Here is a 17624-nt window from a genome sequence, read left to right on the forward strand (position 1 = left end):
AGATATGGATCTTCATCTCAGGTTGTTTCTGAACCCTTTCCTCAAATCAATTGTATTGTTGGTGCATAGCAGACCCTGGACTCATCAATGGATGGAGTAACCTGAGTCCTTTTTCAAGATTGTTTAGAAGTGAGAGTCATTTCTTCATGAAAGTACTAGAGTTGTGCCTACAGTGACAGCCGTCTCCCACATCCTATTCCTAAATATCATGCCTTCCTGATCATATTTCCTATGTGCCGAGCACCACCAGTGAAACGTTTTCATATTTGGAGACCCAAAGAAGAATGCAGACCAAAGAGGACAGTAAAATATCAGCAAAGGGGAAGTCAGTCCGGTTAAAACATATCTGCTAACAGAAGTGTGAGCTCATCTCAGGGAGTCTTCTGTACGTCTGTGGTCCAGAACAGATATCCCCTATCTCTGACAAACATCTGGGTCATCAGAAGGTTGCAACAATGTAGATAATTTATAAACATTGGCTCAAATGCAAGGACTTCATTGTTAGAAAGAATCTCTAATCTTTCTCTCTCTCTCAATTGGATACATTTATTGTGTTTTGTCTTGGTTTTTTTATTTTTAAAGGAATTAGGTGGGTGAAACCTCAATCAAAACAGAGCAGTGTTGCTCTGCTGTTACCTCCCAATGTCCTAGAGTTGCTATCAGGCCTCTCTCCATCAAAGTGATGTCCCAAGACACCAGCCTTTTGGCCACTTCCCACCATAATTTCATATAGTCAATTCTGTTTAGAATGCAATGACCTTTTATGGTAGGGAGAAACACTGGCAATTTAAACTATAGGTAGGACCAGTTTTTAGGGAGATTATCCTACAAAGTTTTTTTTTTTTAATACACACTGCCTCAAATCTATGATTTGCGTCCACGAAGGAAGCCTGTTTGGTGGTTGGTTGTGATGGTGGTGGTCCTGGTCTAGAATTGCATTAGGAATAGATTCTACAGTCACAATGACAAGGTTCAAATCATGGGCCTTCAGCCTGCTAGCCGAATACCTTTGGGTAGCTTTTTAAAATTCTCTGTGACTTATATTTCTTTTCTGCAGCTAAAGTAGAATAGCTGTTAAGAGTAAATCAAATGAGAAAAAAAATATGAAGCACACTGTAGAAATGCTGGCATGTTTTGTAGATGTGTACATGTCTGCATATGTGCTGTATATTTACATGCATATGTGGTACACATAGGTGCACATGTATCTATGTTTGTGTGGAAGACAGAGGTCAATGCTAGGTATCTTCTTCAACCCCCTCCACCTTTCTTGGAGACAAGAGCTCTCACTGAACCAATAGCTCACCAATCTGTCTGGTCTGACTGGCCAGCAAGCCTAGGGATCCTCCAGTCTCAGTCCCCACCCCACCCCACCCCCCCACCCCCCGTGCTGGGATCTTGAGTGCATATTGCAGCCATACGTGGCCATTTCTGTGGTGCTGGGGATCCAAGCTCAGGTTCTCATGATTGAGTGGCATTTAACTGCCCACCTCCCCGCCTCCCTGATGCTGGGGTGCTAAAACTATAGTAATAAGTAGTAGTTATTAATGTCCAGCTGGCAAAATTAAATATCCGCTGACATTTAAGACTTGTAACGCTATCATGGCACAAATCAAGAAGGTATAGACCCTGAGTCGTTCCGATTTTTACCAGTTCCTAGAAAGGAACCACCTGACAAACACTAGGGGTTTTGACTGTTACTTGGAAACTTCTGAGTTTCTGCCTTGTGGCAGGATCCCACAGCCCCTCCTGCAGTCCTCTCCTGTGCTCTGAGACCAAGTCCTCTCAGTGATCATTGCTTCGAGGTCGCTCTTCTTCACATCCTGATCTATTTGAATTTCCTTTTAGAATCGTCTATGTATGCCCCACCTCCATTCTCGGTATTCTCCAGATGAAAGTCACACTTGGAACTTCAGCACGAAGCATCTGAGAAATGGTTCCCTCTTATACAGAACATACTTGAAGACCAGTTCACAGCAGTAGACGGAAGAACTGTCAGAACGCCATCGGCTTCGGAGGTGTAGTAGGGAAAAATAGCTCTTTAAACTCTCCGTGAACAGGTGTGGCTGCAGCAGCCATTAATACGCAATTAAGAAGGTCTAGCCTCTGCTGCTGCTGCAACCATAGGCTACCCGAGGCCTGAAGCCCAGGGGGGTAGAGGCAGCGCACGCGCCCGACCCCCAACACTCCAGCATGGTGAAAAGCATAGACAGATCTCCGATGTATCACCCACCAGCTGTACGCCAGCTAACTAGGTGCTGCCCTTCCGGCGGAAGTTGTCAAAGGCTTCATCTGCTCATTGGACAGCCCACGATTGTGGACTAACAAAACTGTCAATAAGTGTTTATTTCGATCTATATTCTCAGTATCGCCCAGTGAACACAACCGCTGAGTTACTGGCGAGACACAACTTCCTGACTACACAGCCATCACCCAGCAGGCGTACGATTGGATTGCACACACTGAGCCTGATTGGAACGTCCATCCTCACCGCCTCCTGGCCCTCCCCATCCCGCGGTTTCCTCCAGAAGGGTCCCACAGAGTCTTATTAGTCAGCGATGTGTTTTGTTCCATCGGATGAGAAAAAAAAAAAAAAAATCCCGCACTGGCAAAAGTATCTAGATACATAGGAACACAACGCAGCCCTCAGCCCTTCCGGGGTAGGGGCAGAACTCTTCAGTCTCTCTTTGGAATCTTTGAGAGCTTTTCCTCCGAAGCCTCATTTTAATTAGTCTCTGCCAGCTGCTTTGCTCTCAGGGCTGCACCTCCACAACCCCAGGGGCAGTACCAACTCTGCAGCCTTGGGCTATAGATGAGCAGAGGTCCAGGGCTCTGGGATTCTCCGGTAAACACTATTCCTATTGTGCTTGCATTTGTCCCACTGAGCTTTGAGCTGGAATTGAGTGACTCAGATCGGAACTCTGGCATTTCTAAGTTAGCGATAGAAATAAAAGAGTATGCTCTGGGTCAGAAAATAATTATTCATTTTGGCTAGCCTTGGAACCATGACTCATCTGCTACTTCCCAAGCCCCAGAACCACTGCTAGATGGTTGTTTTGGAGAAAACACGTTGCTCCAACTGTCCAAAGGCAAATATGAAGTAGAAGTCCCATGTGGGAGTCTGTAAACATGTGTCACGGTACAGGTGAGCAGACTCGTAACCCCGTGATGTCCCCTGGCTTTATGGAGTCCCTAGTTACGCTCAGGAAATAATGCCATTTATCAATGACAACGCAAGCTCTCAAAGAGTTTCCCTAAAGACTTAGAAAACAGTGGGTGCCTTTCAGTGAGCCGGCTGGGGATGTGACAGGATTGAGGCATCAAGGCTCACCCAAGGCACTCAGAAGCGCTGGCTCTCAAGCTGACCTAGGAGTGCAGCATGAGAGCTGCAAGGGCCTAAAGTCAGTTGGGAAAGCGTTTTCTAAACTTTTTTTTTAAAGAAGGAAAAAAATGGCAAAATTTTCAGAATGGGTTTTGCACCAAAGTAAAAAAAAAAAAAAAAAAAGAAGGGGAAATTATATGATTTTGATCAGCAAAGCACAGAACTAAGCAAGGACTTACTATTTGTGATCCTTTAGGACTTCTGGTAAAGACTCTAGAGCAGCTGTTCTCAACCTGTGGGTTGGTAAGAGTTCCCCTCTCACAGGGGACACCTAAGGCCATCAAAAATTATAGGTATTTGTACTAGGATTCACAAAAGTAGTAAAATTACAGTTACGAAGTAGCAATGGAAACAATGTTATGGTTGTGGTCACCATCACATGAGGAACTGTACTGAAGGGTTGCAGCAGTAGGAAGCTTGGGAACCATTGCTCTAGGGGGAGAAACCCTAGAGCAGAAACCGTCCCTGCTCGGCAGGAAGACTGTGGCCACCCTTTCACAACAGGTCCTCAGGCCTGCCTACTAACTGGGCCCTTTCCTCCTGTGCCAAGTTGAGTACCTGCCGAGACCTCAGGTGAAGGTCTTGTTTGGGGGTGAGTGTCTTCCAGTCTATCTCTATAAGCTAATGCGCTGTGGTTCCTTTGGTGGAGTTAGAAACTTCTAGGATTGAATTTTGCACAGGACGGGCAAAGCCAGGAGTCTGACTTCCTGGAGACCCGGACAGAAACACTCCTGTATATGAGGGACGTTACTTGAGACCTTTCCCACCCACTCATCTGTCTGAGCTTTAGTAGTCTCATGTGCTATACAGAAGAAAAGATCTATCCAGAGGCACGGAGTAATTTTTAAAAAAATGTGAAAATATGACCTACTGGGCCTAGGAGAGGAAAGGTAGGTATGAGGTATGTGTTAGATGCAGGAGGTTTAAAAATAGCAAAGACAGACATTACAGAAGAGCTCTTAGGCTGAAGGGGCTGCAGGGTGGGTGTAGAATAACCTAGAACTTCACACTGCATCCTTGACCTGGCAAATGTAACACTGAATGAGTCTCCAGGGCTGAGGCAACAGGACAAGGGGTGGTTGTTCCTAGAGATCCCATGCCTGTCTTATCTGATCCCTTACACAAATTATCCCCAAATTTAGTGAAATTAGTTTTCCTGACTGACCTATCTTCCCTGTTTTTTTATCCTTTGCAAAAGCCTCTCTCCCCCACCCCCCTCTCTCTCTGTCTCTCTCTGTCTCTCTCTCTGTCTCTCTCTCTCTGTCTCTCTCTTCCTCCCTCTTTCCCTCCATCTCCCCTTTCTCCTGCCCCCACATATGCGTTTGTCCCTGTCTCTCTCACTGTGGAGGGTCACATTTTTGAAATACAGTGCATAAGCTCACGTCCGCAAACATCAGAGGACGGGTCATGCGGCAGATGCTAGCACTGGCAGAGCAAAGGCACGTTAGGGAATCTGCTCCGAGGGCTGCGCAAAGGAAGTGCGGTGAACGTGGAGGAACAATTAGACCAGGGACACAGGAAGGGAGAGAAGACTGAGGGACAATCGGCTGAGCTGCTTCTGTATACAACACGGAGCTTAGCAGCTGAGAGAGGTTTACATAAGATCCAGGCCACAGCAGGAAGTGAGGTTCTCACATACAAAACTCAAGAACACCGAAACGTCCCCAGTCGTAGTGAGTGACTGCTCAGTGCAGGATAAAAGTACCAGGGAAAGCAAACAGTCAGATGTTGCCAGGAAGACAGGGTCTGACCCTGCTCCATATGAACACATCTCCCTCCTGTCCCCAGCCCCGTGGATGCCCTCAGCTAAGATTCTGATGTTCGTATCCCAGACTTTTTCTTTTACAGTCTGTCTTCTAAATCTGGAGTGGGAATATTATTCCTTGAGTGCAGAGGTTTGTGGCATCCCTCTAAACTCCGTGCTTCAGGTGGTGGTCTCCCTGGTGACCCCAGGGCTGGCTCTATCTAAAGAAAGGCGGGAAAACTACAAGACATCTAGAGGGGCTTTGTGGGACAACTGTCACCCATGGAGACAACTCTTAGGGGACTTTATGGGGTGTTTCCAGAGATCCCAACACTAAATTATACCCTCAAGTCTACGTAAGAAACGTGACAAAACCAGAGCTGGAGGCCAGACATCCGACACACTTGTCTTTATTAGAATGTGTTTGGCTCTGAATGATCAATGTTACAAGTCCAGTAAAGCAGTTCTCATTTGCATAAACACATCAATACAGGAAAATACTCTGAGTCCCACTGACCACCCATCCATGTGGACCAGCTCATGTGGAGTACACGTTGTGTTTTGAGTGCCCTCTGTTGCTTGAGCTGTGGCCACTGAAAGGAAGCCACGCAACATTCAGCCGTGTCATCGCCCTAGCCATACCTAATCCGTACCCCCATCTCAAAAGAACCTGTGTAGCCCCAGAGCCTGGACCTACAGAGCGGCAGGTTAGCTCAGGAAGTGTGGGGCTTCTTGCCTATGGTGAGGAGGCAGCATTACCCAGAGTCAGTCTTATGGACGTGAGGGTTTCTTGAAGTACCAACCCGTACTCACCCCAAATAGGAGGATGACGTGGGAAATAGCTTAACTGAACCTGGAAACCGGCCCCAAAGCTCCTTCTCATGCTAGGGTGAAAACTGTTGCAAAGACCTCCTAGGCTGCAATGTGGATTCTGCCAGTGTGAGTAAAAGCAGCTCACGTGGGGATTGAATGTGAATGACAGTCCCAGTTTATCAACTACTAGACCCAAGGGTAGTTAAGATCCACTGACACACACTGGGTAGTATAAATTGCAGACCATACACAAACCTGGAGGAGGGGAATTCAGCAAGTTGGGGATAACCTGTTCCCGTTGCCACTTGCCTATTGTCTCCCTTCCCAAAGTTCAGGGGTTCAGAGAGCTAAGACTCAGCTAGCTAGACATCATGAGCATCTGCATAACACACTTTCCTACTTCAGCGCCAGCACCTCTGTGAAGGTCGATGTAAGCTGTTACGAAACAAAAGCCTTACATGTAAGGAGGGGGGTTTGCTCTTCACTTACGACAAATTTCTTTTAAAAAGAAACGCTCTGAACATATAACCCCTGATTGCCCATGGAGACAAGGAAAAAGCCATTTAAGCAACAGCTCTTCACGGTTATTTCTACAAATATAAGGCAATGACATTGATGGAATTGGGAACCAGGAAGAAATAAAACCATTAGCTTCATTAACCCCAAGGCAGGAAAAGAGGGGAGGGTGGAAAAGGGTTTGTATTCAAGGAAGTAAACTCTTGGGGTGGGGAAATCTGAGACCTGTCAGCTCAGCTGACCTAGGTACCTGGGAGAAAGCAAGATTTCCAGTCCTGCCCTGGGCACGCCACTTCTTCCTTTGCAAGTAGACTGGAGGCCAATCTATGCCAAAAGTGAAACATTATGGTGAGTGAAGCATTATGGTGAGTGAAGCATTACGGTGAGAGGAGTATAAATTGAATAAACACCCATTACTCTATAGGAAAACTTTCTAGGTAGCATCCCTGTAGACATCTTGTAATCTCCTCTCATGAAAATATTCCCTAATTTGAAGGCTTGGGACATTGAGAATATCTGGTACTCAGTTGAAATGCCAGCATCATCTAGTAATGGCCTTGGGTTCTGTTTCAGTGCATAGGGAAAGTTACTGGCATAGCCAAGTGTTACATGAGAGCAACAGAGTAACAAGGGGATTGACTTCTACCCACAGTAACTGGTAATCCAGGAACTAGGTTAGGTCATTGGGTTTCACCTAGGTTAGGTCATTGGGTTTAAAAAAACCTCTTTTTGAAAACCACACAGATCCAGTCTCTCACATATCATGAGAACATGTATATTCTGAACATATGGGTCCTGACAACCTTAATGCCATTGGGGAAGTATCAATAGCAAAATGCCTTTGTACACCTCATTACTGAGCACAGGTCTTGCCACTGGGACTCCAACTTGAGGCAGACACCCAGAGAATCATAGAGGAAGGCTTTAGTGATGGAAACGAATCTAGAAATCCAAGCAGCCAGCTCTGTTACATTTAGGGAAGTCTGAATGGATACCCCTGCCTGTTAGAGGTCCTTTCCCAACTCGGGAGTCCCAAGGAGAAGAAAATAGGTGCCCAGATACTAGAAAAGCAGCCATCCTGGCCATTTAAAATCTTGTAGACTCCTGGAACGGGCCAGCTAGGTTCTTGGAGAGTTCGACGGGGAACAGGAGACCATGGTGCTCCTGAGTTATAGCTGAGGGACAAATAGAACTGGGGTCAGAAATCACCTTGTGTTGACCTGAACATGGGGCTCCTTGTCTGCCTTGTCAGAACAAGAGAGCTTCTTGTTTCTAGGGATTCCCCAGCCCACAACACACGGGCCATATCTTCTTGACACTCCGCAATGAGAGAGTGCCCTTCCCTGAACTTTAGGACCCCTCTCCACCAGACCGGATATGTCTACTGTGCTCAGCTCCCAGCTCTACACCAACCTCTCTGCACTGCGAGCGCGTTAGAGGTAGTAGGCTGGAGGTATTACACACAGATCCTTCTTCCAACCTTGCTGTCAACCCACTCCACAGACGTGTTAACAATGCCCTCACTGAATGAAGGGTAGGACAGTAAGCTGGACAGCGACAGATCGCTCACAAACTTGAACATGTCAGCAGCTGTATCTGATAGGATTACAGGTAGCTAAAATGTCGCCTTTGTTCCTTGTGTCTTTCAAGTTTTCTACTAATATTACTTATGCTATACTTTTCATTTTTAATTCAAATTATCTTATTTTAGGGGACTTAATGGCCATTGGAGTGATCTTAATTCTGTCTTACTAAAAAAAAAAAAAAAAAAAAAAATCAGGTTTATACTATCTAGGGTGACCATCTCACCGTGGCTTGCCTGAGACTGTCCTGATTTAAAATTGAACTTTGTCACACTGAGGGAACTGCAATAGCCCCGAGACAGTCAGGACAGGCCGTCACCCTAATACTTAGATTCCTCTTTGCTTTCCTTTGTGTGCCATCTCCTAATCCTTCTTTCCACAGGGGAAGCTAAACGCTTCCAACCAACAGAACATAGAGCCGCCCCTGGTTCCCAGCAATAGATGCAGCCACAGAGAACAGGTCACACTAAACATCGCTCTGGGCTGCTGCCTCGACCTCAGGAGGAAGTTCTCCAAATTAAAGACTAAACCTGCATGGTAAAACTGCCTGGGTACTCACAGTGACCTGAGAGAAAAGAGAAGTCCTGTCTTCCCTCACTCTTCCTGTCTACGGAACACTGCAAAGTTTTTGTTTTTGTTTTATCTTATATAGGAAAGAAGTTATGGTTGCCAAAAGCAAAGCCAAAGGAATCAACAAAAGCAGTACTGCAGCCTTACTGAGCAGGAAGGTTTGACAGTTCACCTCCCAGGAATTGGGGCGGAGTCCTAGTTTAACAAGTGATCCTCGAAGCAGCCCACTCGTGGGACCACCTCCTAAGCTGGAAGAATCTCGGTAAGGCAGAGACTATTGTGTTTCGCCAGGAGAAAGCTTAGGCTTTTATGACAGTTCGTAAAGCATCAAGCCTTGCGACCTTCAGCTGTGTTGCCATCTACTTGAGGAGCACTCAATTGTCCAGAGATTCTGGGCAACGAGTGCTCCTTAGCAATACAAGGCAGGCTGCTGCTTTACATTTGTGTCTGCTGGCACACGCGAGAAATGAAGCTCAACGAGGCGCATGTTGCTAATGCAACTGGGGTGAACCAATTGCATCAGTACCGTCCATATATTGGGACACCTCAGATCATCACTGGTGATTTGGAAGCTTCAGACTGACTCGGCTCATGTGCTCGGGGCTCATGGGATCACTTTGGCAGGCCGATGATGCTGGACTAGAAGCAAGGCCTCTCAACCTATATCCATAATCACCACTGGTTTTGTTTCTCAGCTCTCAAGTACAGCATAGGGCGTTTTCTGCAGAAGGCTTACGTATCCTCAAATGGGTGCTATTACTTTCTCTCTCACTTTTTTTTTTAATAACAGTATCACCCAGTGAAAAGGCAAGAATATGATGTTACTTAGCTATGCGTGTGCTTCAAAGTGCTTTGCTAAGAAATCTTCGCCTAGTGAAGTTTGTTATATGGCTTACACTGTATATGGAATGTCGCAGCCTGTATTCATTTTCCCGTTCTTCTGGGGGATGCGGGCTGCTTTTTAAAGCATTATTCCATAGCTTCTCACCATCTTGTCTGGACTTGAGATTGAATATGATACCGGATTGTTGTACTTAGCAATGGGGGTCCATGGCACCAAGAATCGTATTGGGACTTATAGAATGCAGCAGTGTACCATGGTGGCCCCCACAGGATGAGTTGTCAACACGATGTGCAATAAACGAAACAACTTCTAAGCATCCTGAAGTAACTATTCTTTCTACCCTAGCCTTGTGCTGGGTAGAATAGACTTAGCTACTGTTTAAAGTGCAAGCTATAGCCTTCCAAGGCACACCACCCATTCCCAAAGCAGTTTTTATCTGGCCAATTGAGTGCTTTAAAAGAATGTATTTTTTATAGTTAAAAAAAACCAAGGTAAAAGATAGTCAAGATCTCTAAATCAAGTCTCTACTGCTGTCCCCTGGCCCTGACTACAGAGAGAGACCTCAGTCATGTGACTACACTGGAGTCTGACATGGCCTGGTGCAGCTCTCTGATGTCCTGAGCTTGTAGAGTCCTGAATAGAATTCAGAACTTCTGCCCATGTGTTCTCAAAGCAGCTTTTCAAATGTTGGAAACCTCTGTCCTTCTGGGAAAGCGCTCACTTGCCTTTGTTGGGAGTAGAAAGGCAGAGTGGACATTGTGGTTAAGAGAAACAGACACGGAGTCTGTGACATTTTGAACTACTGCTCAAATGCCCTCTCTCTTTAGAACACCCACTTTCCTGCACCCTGGCTGGCCCGTGAGCCTGAGCCTACCTATGCAATTGTCTAATAAGCACAGGAGGAGTGGGGAAACACACAGCTATACCTGAAGAGACATGGGACCCGGACTGCAGGGAGCCAATAAATGTCCATTTCTTTGACCATAAAGTCAACCTTCAAAGTCAATTTTTAAGAGACCTTGTAAAATCCTTGCTATGTATCTGCCTCTAAGAGTGGCTAGCCCTAAGTGTGTGCAGAGGACATGCTCTTCAAGACAAATAAGAGGGTGTGTCTTAGAAACAACCCCACTTAAGTTTAGGCACATGGCTTAGGACCCAAGAAAAATCACAAGGCTGCTGTGGAAGGAAACACGACTTTGGGAACAACAGTAAGTCTATAGATAAAACACATCCCCATCCACCAACTCAAGACACAGTTTGGGGGTTTTGCTGGTTAGTGGGCTTTGTTTCTGTTTGTCAGCTCAGAAGATGTGCACCCATCACACCCTGCCAAAATCTCTCTCAAGAGTTCAAGAGTCGAGGCAAGTAGAAGAGAACAACAGAGCTGCCCTTGGACCGAGTCTGTAAGTCCTACTGGTCGACCACCCCGTGCTGTAAGACGCTGTGATTTTCAGACACATCTACACAGACTAGTTGAGTAAAACCAACTCCAGACTTGATGCTGCTGAGCTCCTCAGCTCCCCCTCGCCATCCTGATCGATCGAGGAGGTGATCTATAGTTTAAGTGACACAGCACTTTGAGGGGTTAGTCATTAAAGTACTCTGCTTTGTCCTGGGAAGGCCACTTCTTGCTTGGCTAGTTATGGAAGCTAGGGAGTGACTTCAAGATGCTGTCTGGCCAGAATTTGCAGATAACCATACAACTCTTCTCCTCCGGCAGGCTCGGGTTTAGCCTCCTTTGCTTCCTGCAGTGACGCAGGAGCCTCCAAATACCAAATTATTATCAGGCGGTCTTGGGGGAAGCTCTGGGCCCTGCAATAAAGTAGACAGACTTTCTATTGGAAAGTGCTCGGGAGCAATTCAGCTCTGTTCACAGTGCTCTAAGAATCTTGCAAACCATCTCTGGACTTGGTAAACGAAAATTACCACACGGCTCCTGATAGCACAAAAATATGTCAAAGGGCGTGGTTGCTCATGACTCCTCATGGTAGCGACCCTGTGACTTATTTAAAGAACTCCAACTAATGATGGTTGTTTGTTGTTGTTCGTTGTTTAAAGCAAAGCTGCATGAGGACTGAAGCTCTCTCACTTTGGCAGAGCCATTTCCAAGAGTTGTCTAACAACTGAGGTGTTTACAGCAGGGGGCCTTAAGGCCCAACTCAGAGGGGTGCTAGCAGTCCACGAGCCTCATCTCATTCATACTAAGGCATTCTTACTTGCCCTGCTTAGCCTTTGATATCTTGAGCCATTCAAATACATACATACATACATACATACATACATACATACATACATACATACATACATAAACAAATGCCTACCTCTAGGAAATTTGGAGCACTTGGCCACACCAGACCCATGTCCTGATACATTCTTTATTAATTCATATTATTTTTCCATTAATACCCTGTTCCTATTAACTTGCCAGATTCCTGAAAATTGGACACAAGACCTTACTGTGGCACAGCCTAGCTCAGTGCTCATCACGCTGCATTGATCATGTGATACTCCAATTCAGCCTCCCTAGTGAGTCTCATGGCGGTCAGGGAGCAAGCCATCACTCCCACCAACCCTCTAGTTCCTACGCCATAGAAGTACTGCACAAAACCAGTGGATACCTAACATACTGGAATGCTCTGTCTAGAATGTACACTTACACTTCAGTGAACAGAAACAGATTTCTCTCAGTAGTATAAAACGTGGAATCTATACTCAACATCTTTGACTATAGCATTCCATTTCAGGAAAGACCAGTCATCATACTAGTGCTTGGTCCAAGCCTGTGATAGATTCAGACCATGGTGGTGATACATGGTCTAGTGAGGTTTGCTTTAAGAGCATGAGGGGAAAAGCTAAGCTATCTTCAGAAGCTTCATAATAATTCTTTTGTCATTATCAAAGCATCTTTTGGGAAGAGTCCTTCTTGAAGGGTTATAAGAAGTTGGTTTATTTAGGACAGTAGATAAAAATCACCTATCTGAAACTAGCCTCTCAGAATCTCATGGACCTAAAGCGAGATAGACCTCTGTATGTCCGGTCTCTTGAGTGAGCTTTGAAATGGGTCAGTTGGGATGACTGTAGCTTGTTTAGTCGAAGGCGACTTTGTAAATCCTGTTTTACTAAAATTGTCAAAATCCAGTTAAGTTACCTACTACTTTGTTAAAAGTATATCTAATGAAAAGAACATGTACACAAGTTCAGTAGAAATGAAACAAGTGAAAAGGGACTGTGAAGAAATTTTGTTACAAATCCATTGGTAACTAATACCTCAGGAATAGATAGCCACATCTTGTCAACATCGGTTGATGTCACAGACCCACTATGTCCTGTGCTAGGTTATGGGTAGCAGGTAAAGTGGCTGCTTTCCCAGAGCTAAAGTTGAACTTAAGCAGGACCTCGGAGACACAGTCAAATGTCGCCATACCCCGACACAGCCCAGGACAACATAGGCAGTGAACAGACTGGAATGAAGCCATGTTGTGTACACAGGGCGGGGGAGGTAAATCCCCCTTTGTCTGGGTTCCTTTGACAAAGTATCCATGGAAGATCTGTAACTTTTTAAAACTGTTTCCAAAAATCATCAAAGACAAAGTCTGGAGGGGAAAAAAGGCTAGTTTCAGATTGTGTAAGATAAGACGTGTCTGATAGCACCAAGACTGAAAGGATGGAGGGCTCAGTGAGACTTTGTACAGAAGGAGAAGCCAGAGAGACTTGATGCTCTGGGGCCCAGGCCAGGAGCTGGAAGCTGAGGACAACTATTTCTTCCATGTGTGGGTGGCACATCAGAGCTAAGCCACAAAACCGAAAGCCTCCAGAAATAACCAAAACATCTTCTGAAATCCCCATGGATTCTCGATTTGAGGAGAGATGACTTTTGCAAACTTCCTCTTGGGACTCTGAGGGAGACTTTCAGTGGGGACACAAACTCTGCGGCCATCCACCCACTTCTTATGCATAGTCAACTTCCCCGTGAAGAAAGGAAGTTTTCTTTTTAAAAATTATTTCTTTTATCTTTCTAGTTATAACATAATTTACAATTCCCCCCTTTCCTTTTCTCCCTAGAAACTGTCCCAAATACCCACCCCTTGCTCTCTTTCATATTCATGGCCTCTTTTTTCATTAATTGTTTTTATATATAATTTGTTACATATATATCATATATAATGTCTATATCAGTCTGTCCATAAATAGAAAGGTAATAGATAGACAGACAGATAGATACATAGATAGAAACATGGATAGATATAGACAGACAGGCAGATAGATAGATGATAGATAGATAGATAGATAGATAAACAGACAGATAGATAGATAGAAGATAGAGATATATTCCTAAATATATACAACAAGCTCAATCTGTATATTGCTTGTATGTATGTTTTCAGGGTTGATCATTTGATGTTGGATAATCAATTGATGTGCTCTTCCCCAGTGAAGATGATTTCTTCCACTTTCAGCATTCCTTGGTTGCCTGTGGTTCTTGGTGTAATGGTGAGGCCTTTGTTCTTGCCTCCATCCACATTAGTGTGTCTACTCTTTTTGCTCATTTGTTCTTTTTGGACACTTTGGAGCAATGGTCTCTGCTTGATAACTCAGCCTTACCTCTCCACTGAGAAGGAAAGCCAACTTCACATTCGTTTTAGTCAACTCCACTATCCAGCCTTGGGTTGCTGGAAGTACCACACAGCCTACTCTTCATGGAGGAGGTGGTGTTAAAATATATATTCCTAAAGGAAAGACCCCAAATTCTCTTACTCTCTCTCTCAGATTCTCTTCAGTATCTTGCTTTTTCTTCATATTTGACTGCCATTTGCTGTGTCTGCTGGGCAGACATCTCAAGTAACCCTGGCAATGCCAGATTCCACCAAGAATGCCTAATTCTAAACAATATCTCCTCCTCCCTTGACCATACCATAGTTATTAGAATAAGAACACCAGGAATTTGAACCACACTGAATGTTCAAGGAGTTTACTAATCTTTAAGCATCCTTGTGTACTATATCATGTATCATGTTACCATAACAAACTCAGCTAAAATGGTTGGTGGGGCCCATTCTCACACATCACAAACTTACAATACTGTTACCTCTGATACCTAGTTCCAACTTCAATCTTAAACATGCCTTGAGATTAAAAGTAAATGAATAGAAAGAAAAGACACATGTTTCTTGTATGCAGAGAGATGTTACTGCTAAGCCCTCTCATCCAATGGGTTTTCAACAAAGTATCAGTCTTCAAACCCAACTTTACAATTGTCCTTCTTAACCTCCGAGAGAGTGAAGTGAAGCAGAACATAGGCAGGCTGTGGAGGGGTATCTGCCAGAGGACAGCCACCTCAGCATCGCCAGAGAGCCCTGGATGAAGACCACCTAATGTTCTAGCCCCCAAGGCCTCTTATGCATGCATGAGAGAAGGCCTGTATTCCAATGGAGAAAGTGCGTGTGCTCATTTTGCTTTGAATTTTCGACTGCTCTTAAGGTCTTGCTCCGTGTTTTATATCTGTTCAGTGGCTCGGAAGACAGGAGAATAGCCCAACCTTGCTAGTAAAGGCTGCAAGGTTAACATAATTATTAAAAGTAAAAGTCACTCTCCTTCTTAGACCCATACTTCTTGATGTGACTGTTGTGACATCACAAGGCCCCGTGGTGCTAGAAATTAGGGCTGAGAAAAGAACGCAGAACTACCCCCAAATCAATACCACCTGTACGACACATGGAGCCTTCCTGGCTGCCTAGAATGAGTGCTTTAATTGCTTCCAATAAGCCAGATTTGAGTTACATCCATTGCCCGTCAACTGTAAGTGATGTGCATTCTAACAGCACTTCTGCTTTTCGTCTCCATCCTTCTCCAGATATGCGTGCTTTGATTGCAACTCCATGTTGACAAATGATCGTGGAAAATGGATTCCAAGAGAAGTTCACTTCTACCCCAGTTCCCAGCCCAGCAGGAGACAAACCCTGAGAATTCCCCTAAGTGACAAGTTAAAGAATCTAGCCTAGAGGCCAAAGAGTGTACGGATCCTCAAAGATTCCACTGCCCTCGGCCCCCAGCCAGCCTTGTGAGAGGCTCTGATAAACACAGTCACTGGGACAGCTAGGCAGCAAGTGGGTCAGTAAGTATGAACGGCTGTACTTACATGTGTCCGGCTTGAGCTGGCTGTTGGTGATTCCGAAGTACTGGGGGTTTTCAATGACAGGGATCTTGGTCATCCCAATGATGACAGCATCGGGCCCGCCCTCCGAAGAAGACGGAGTGTTGCTCCCGTTGGAGATGTGGTGGAGAGGGCTGGCAGAGTCATCATCGTTGCTGATGACGGAAGCTGGGCCTAGAGTTGGAAGGAGCACAGGCATTCTGTCACTTAGTGGCTTCGGCTGAACTTTAGTCCATATACGCTCCAAATGCGCGATTTCAGCGGGCTTTGGTATGTTCACAGTGTCTCGATTATTACTACAATCTAATTTTAAGATATTTCCCAGGCCCTGGTTAGTATTTATCTCCCACTCCCCTCGCTCCCAGTCCCAGACATCCACAAATTTACTTTCCTACTCTGAGTTAACAAGGGTTGGCATTCCACACAAGTGCAGCCAATGTAACTCGTGACTTTCACTTGGCATCATGTTTTAAAGGTTAACTCACTTTCTCTCTCTCTCTCTCTCTCTCTCTCTCTCTCTCTCTCTCTCTCTCTCTCTGCCACATGTCAATACTTCCTTTTCATTGCTGAATGATCGTAAACTATACAGACATGGCATGGACCATTTACCTAACCCTCTGTCCTTGACTTGGGACTCTTTGACTTATAAGAATACTGCAGCTCTGAACACACATGTGCACATTTTTGTGGGGACACACATGCTCCCAGTGATCTTGTACGAGATTGGTGAATCCTAGGGAAGACATTTTGAGGGTCTACCCAACTGGTTCACAAAGTGGCCGCACAATGTTGTTAATCACCAGCAGCATGTGAGGGTTCCAACTCCTTCATTTCCTCTGTACCCGCAGCTCCCAGGACCTGAGGTTACACGCACACCTTAGGAGCGCCCTGCCACTGAACTCCTGGCACAAACTCAGGACACCTGTTTCTCTGGGGAATGAAAGTGGTGTTGCAGACGTGGAGATCTGAGTTTCCTAACCTCATACTTCACTCACCTTCTTTGTGGCTCTGCATTTGCTCACAGTGGGGACTGGACTGTGCTAGAGAGTACCCAGTTGTTATTATATGGGACTGGAATGAGGTGAGGTACGAAAATGCGTTACAAACCCAAAAGTGCTTCACGTATAGTAGTGGATAGGGTCCCTGACATTATTGAGTTCCCTTTATACTATAGAAATAGCTCAGTATTTTTAATATGAGAGTTAATTTTTTAATCCAGTGCCTCAGGATCCATGCCCCTGTATTCACCCCACTACCTTTTGCCCAACCAACATATCAACTGACAACTCAAGTCAGCCCAAGGGGGTCCACAAAGATCAAAACATAGGAGAAGAGTCCTCCAGAACGCTGAATATCGAGTGATTAGTCACTTCACATGTGGGAGCCGAGTCTTTTAGACACAGATCATGTGCTTGCATGTGAAGTATACAAAATGATCATGCTGTCCCCCAGAGAAGACAGGAAGGAAAAAGAGCAAGGGTGGAATCAGGCAGAGTGAGAGGGAAGAATCGAACACCCAGACAAGGCAAACACTTGCTAAGGAAGAGAAGTCTGTGTTGCTCTTCCGGCCAAGGGCGTGGGTTTACAACCCCGGCCCCAGCATGCATCAGTACCTCTGTGTCTTCTCTACTTTCTCCTCAGCCTTAATTACTTCCATGCAAAGCAATTACAAAAGCAAAGGTTGTTTTGCCAGAGTCTGATACAGTCTGACTCCCTATTCAATATAATAATAATCCGCCCACCCAACTCCAAGATCCATTTTCCTCCCCGTGGGGATTATTAGCGGTTGTACTGATAACCATTGGACAATCCCCAGTTAGTCTGCGTCTTAAACAAAGTATGCAAGGGGCGGGGGCAGGAGGGGAACCTTCTGCTATTATCAGTGATTTTTTTTAAGCGGCCTCTCAATGGGAATACATTTAAGCTGTGTTTAGTAAGACGCTCCGGCTTGATGCTGCAAACATGTCCTCACACAGCCAACTTAGAAGCCATGCAACCGTCAAAGCCAAGGCAAGCCTGCC

At 45.3% G+C, this 17624-nt stretch overlaps 1 protein-coding gene across 4 annotated transcripts in view; it reads right to left on the minus strand.

Moving 5' to 3' along the window:
* Window positions 1-17624, minus strand: part of Ntrk2 (neurotrophic receptor tyrosine kinase 2) — a 314316-nt gene that overhangs the window by 119722 nt on the left and 176970 nt on the right. For all 4 annotated transcript variants that reach the window (XM_032885280.1, XM_032885279.1, XM_032885278.1 and 1 more), the window contains one exon: window positions 15589-15777. In XM_032885280.1, coding sequence (XP_032741171.1) covers window positions 15589-15777 — 189 coding nt within the window. The remainder of the gene's footprint in view (window positions 1-15588; window positions 15778-17624) is intronic.

Source organism: Rattus rattus, chromosome 14, assembly GCF_011064425.1.
Source record: "Rattus rattus isolate New Zealand chromosome 14, Rrattus_CSIRO_v1, whole genome shotgun sequence".
Lineage (NCBI taxonomy): Eukaryota > Metazoa > Chordata > Mammalia > Rodentia > Muridae > Rattus > Rattus rattus.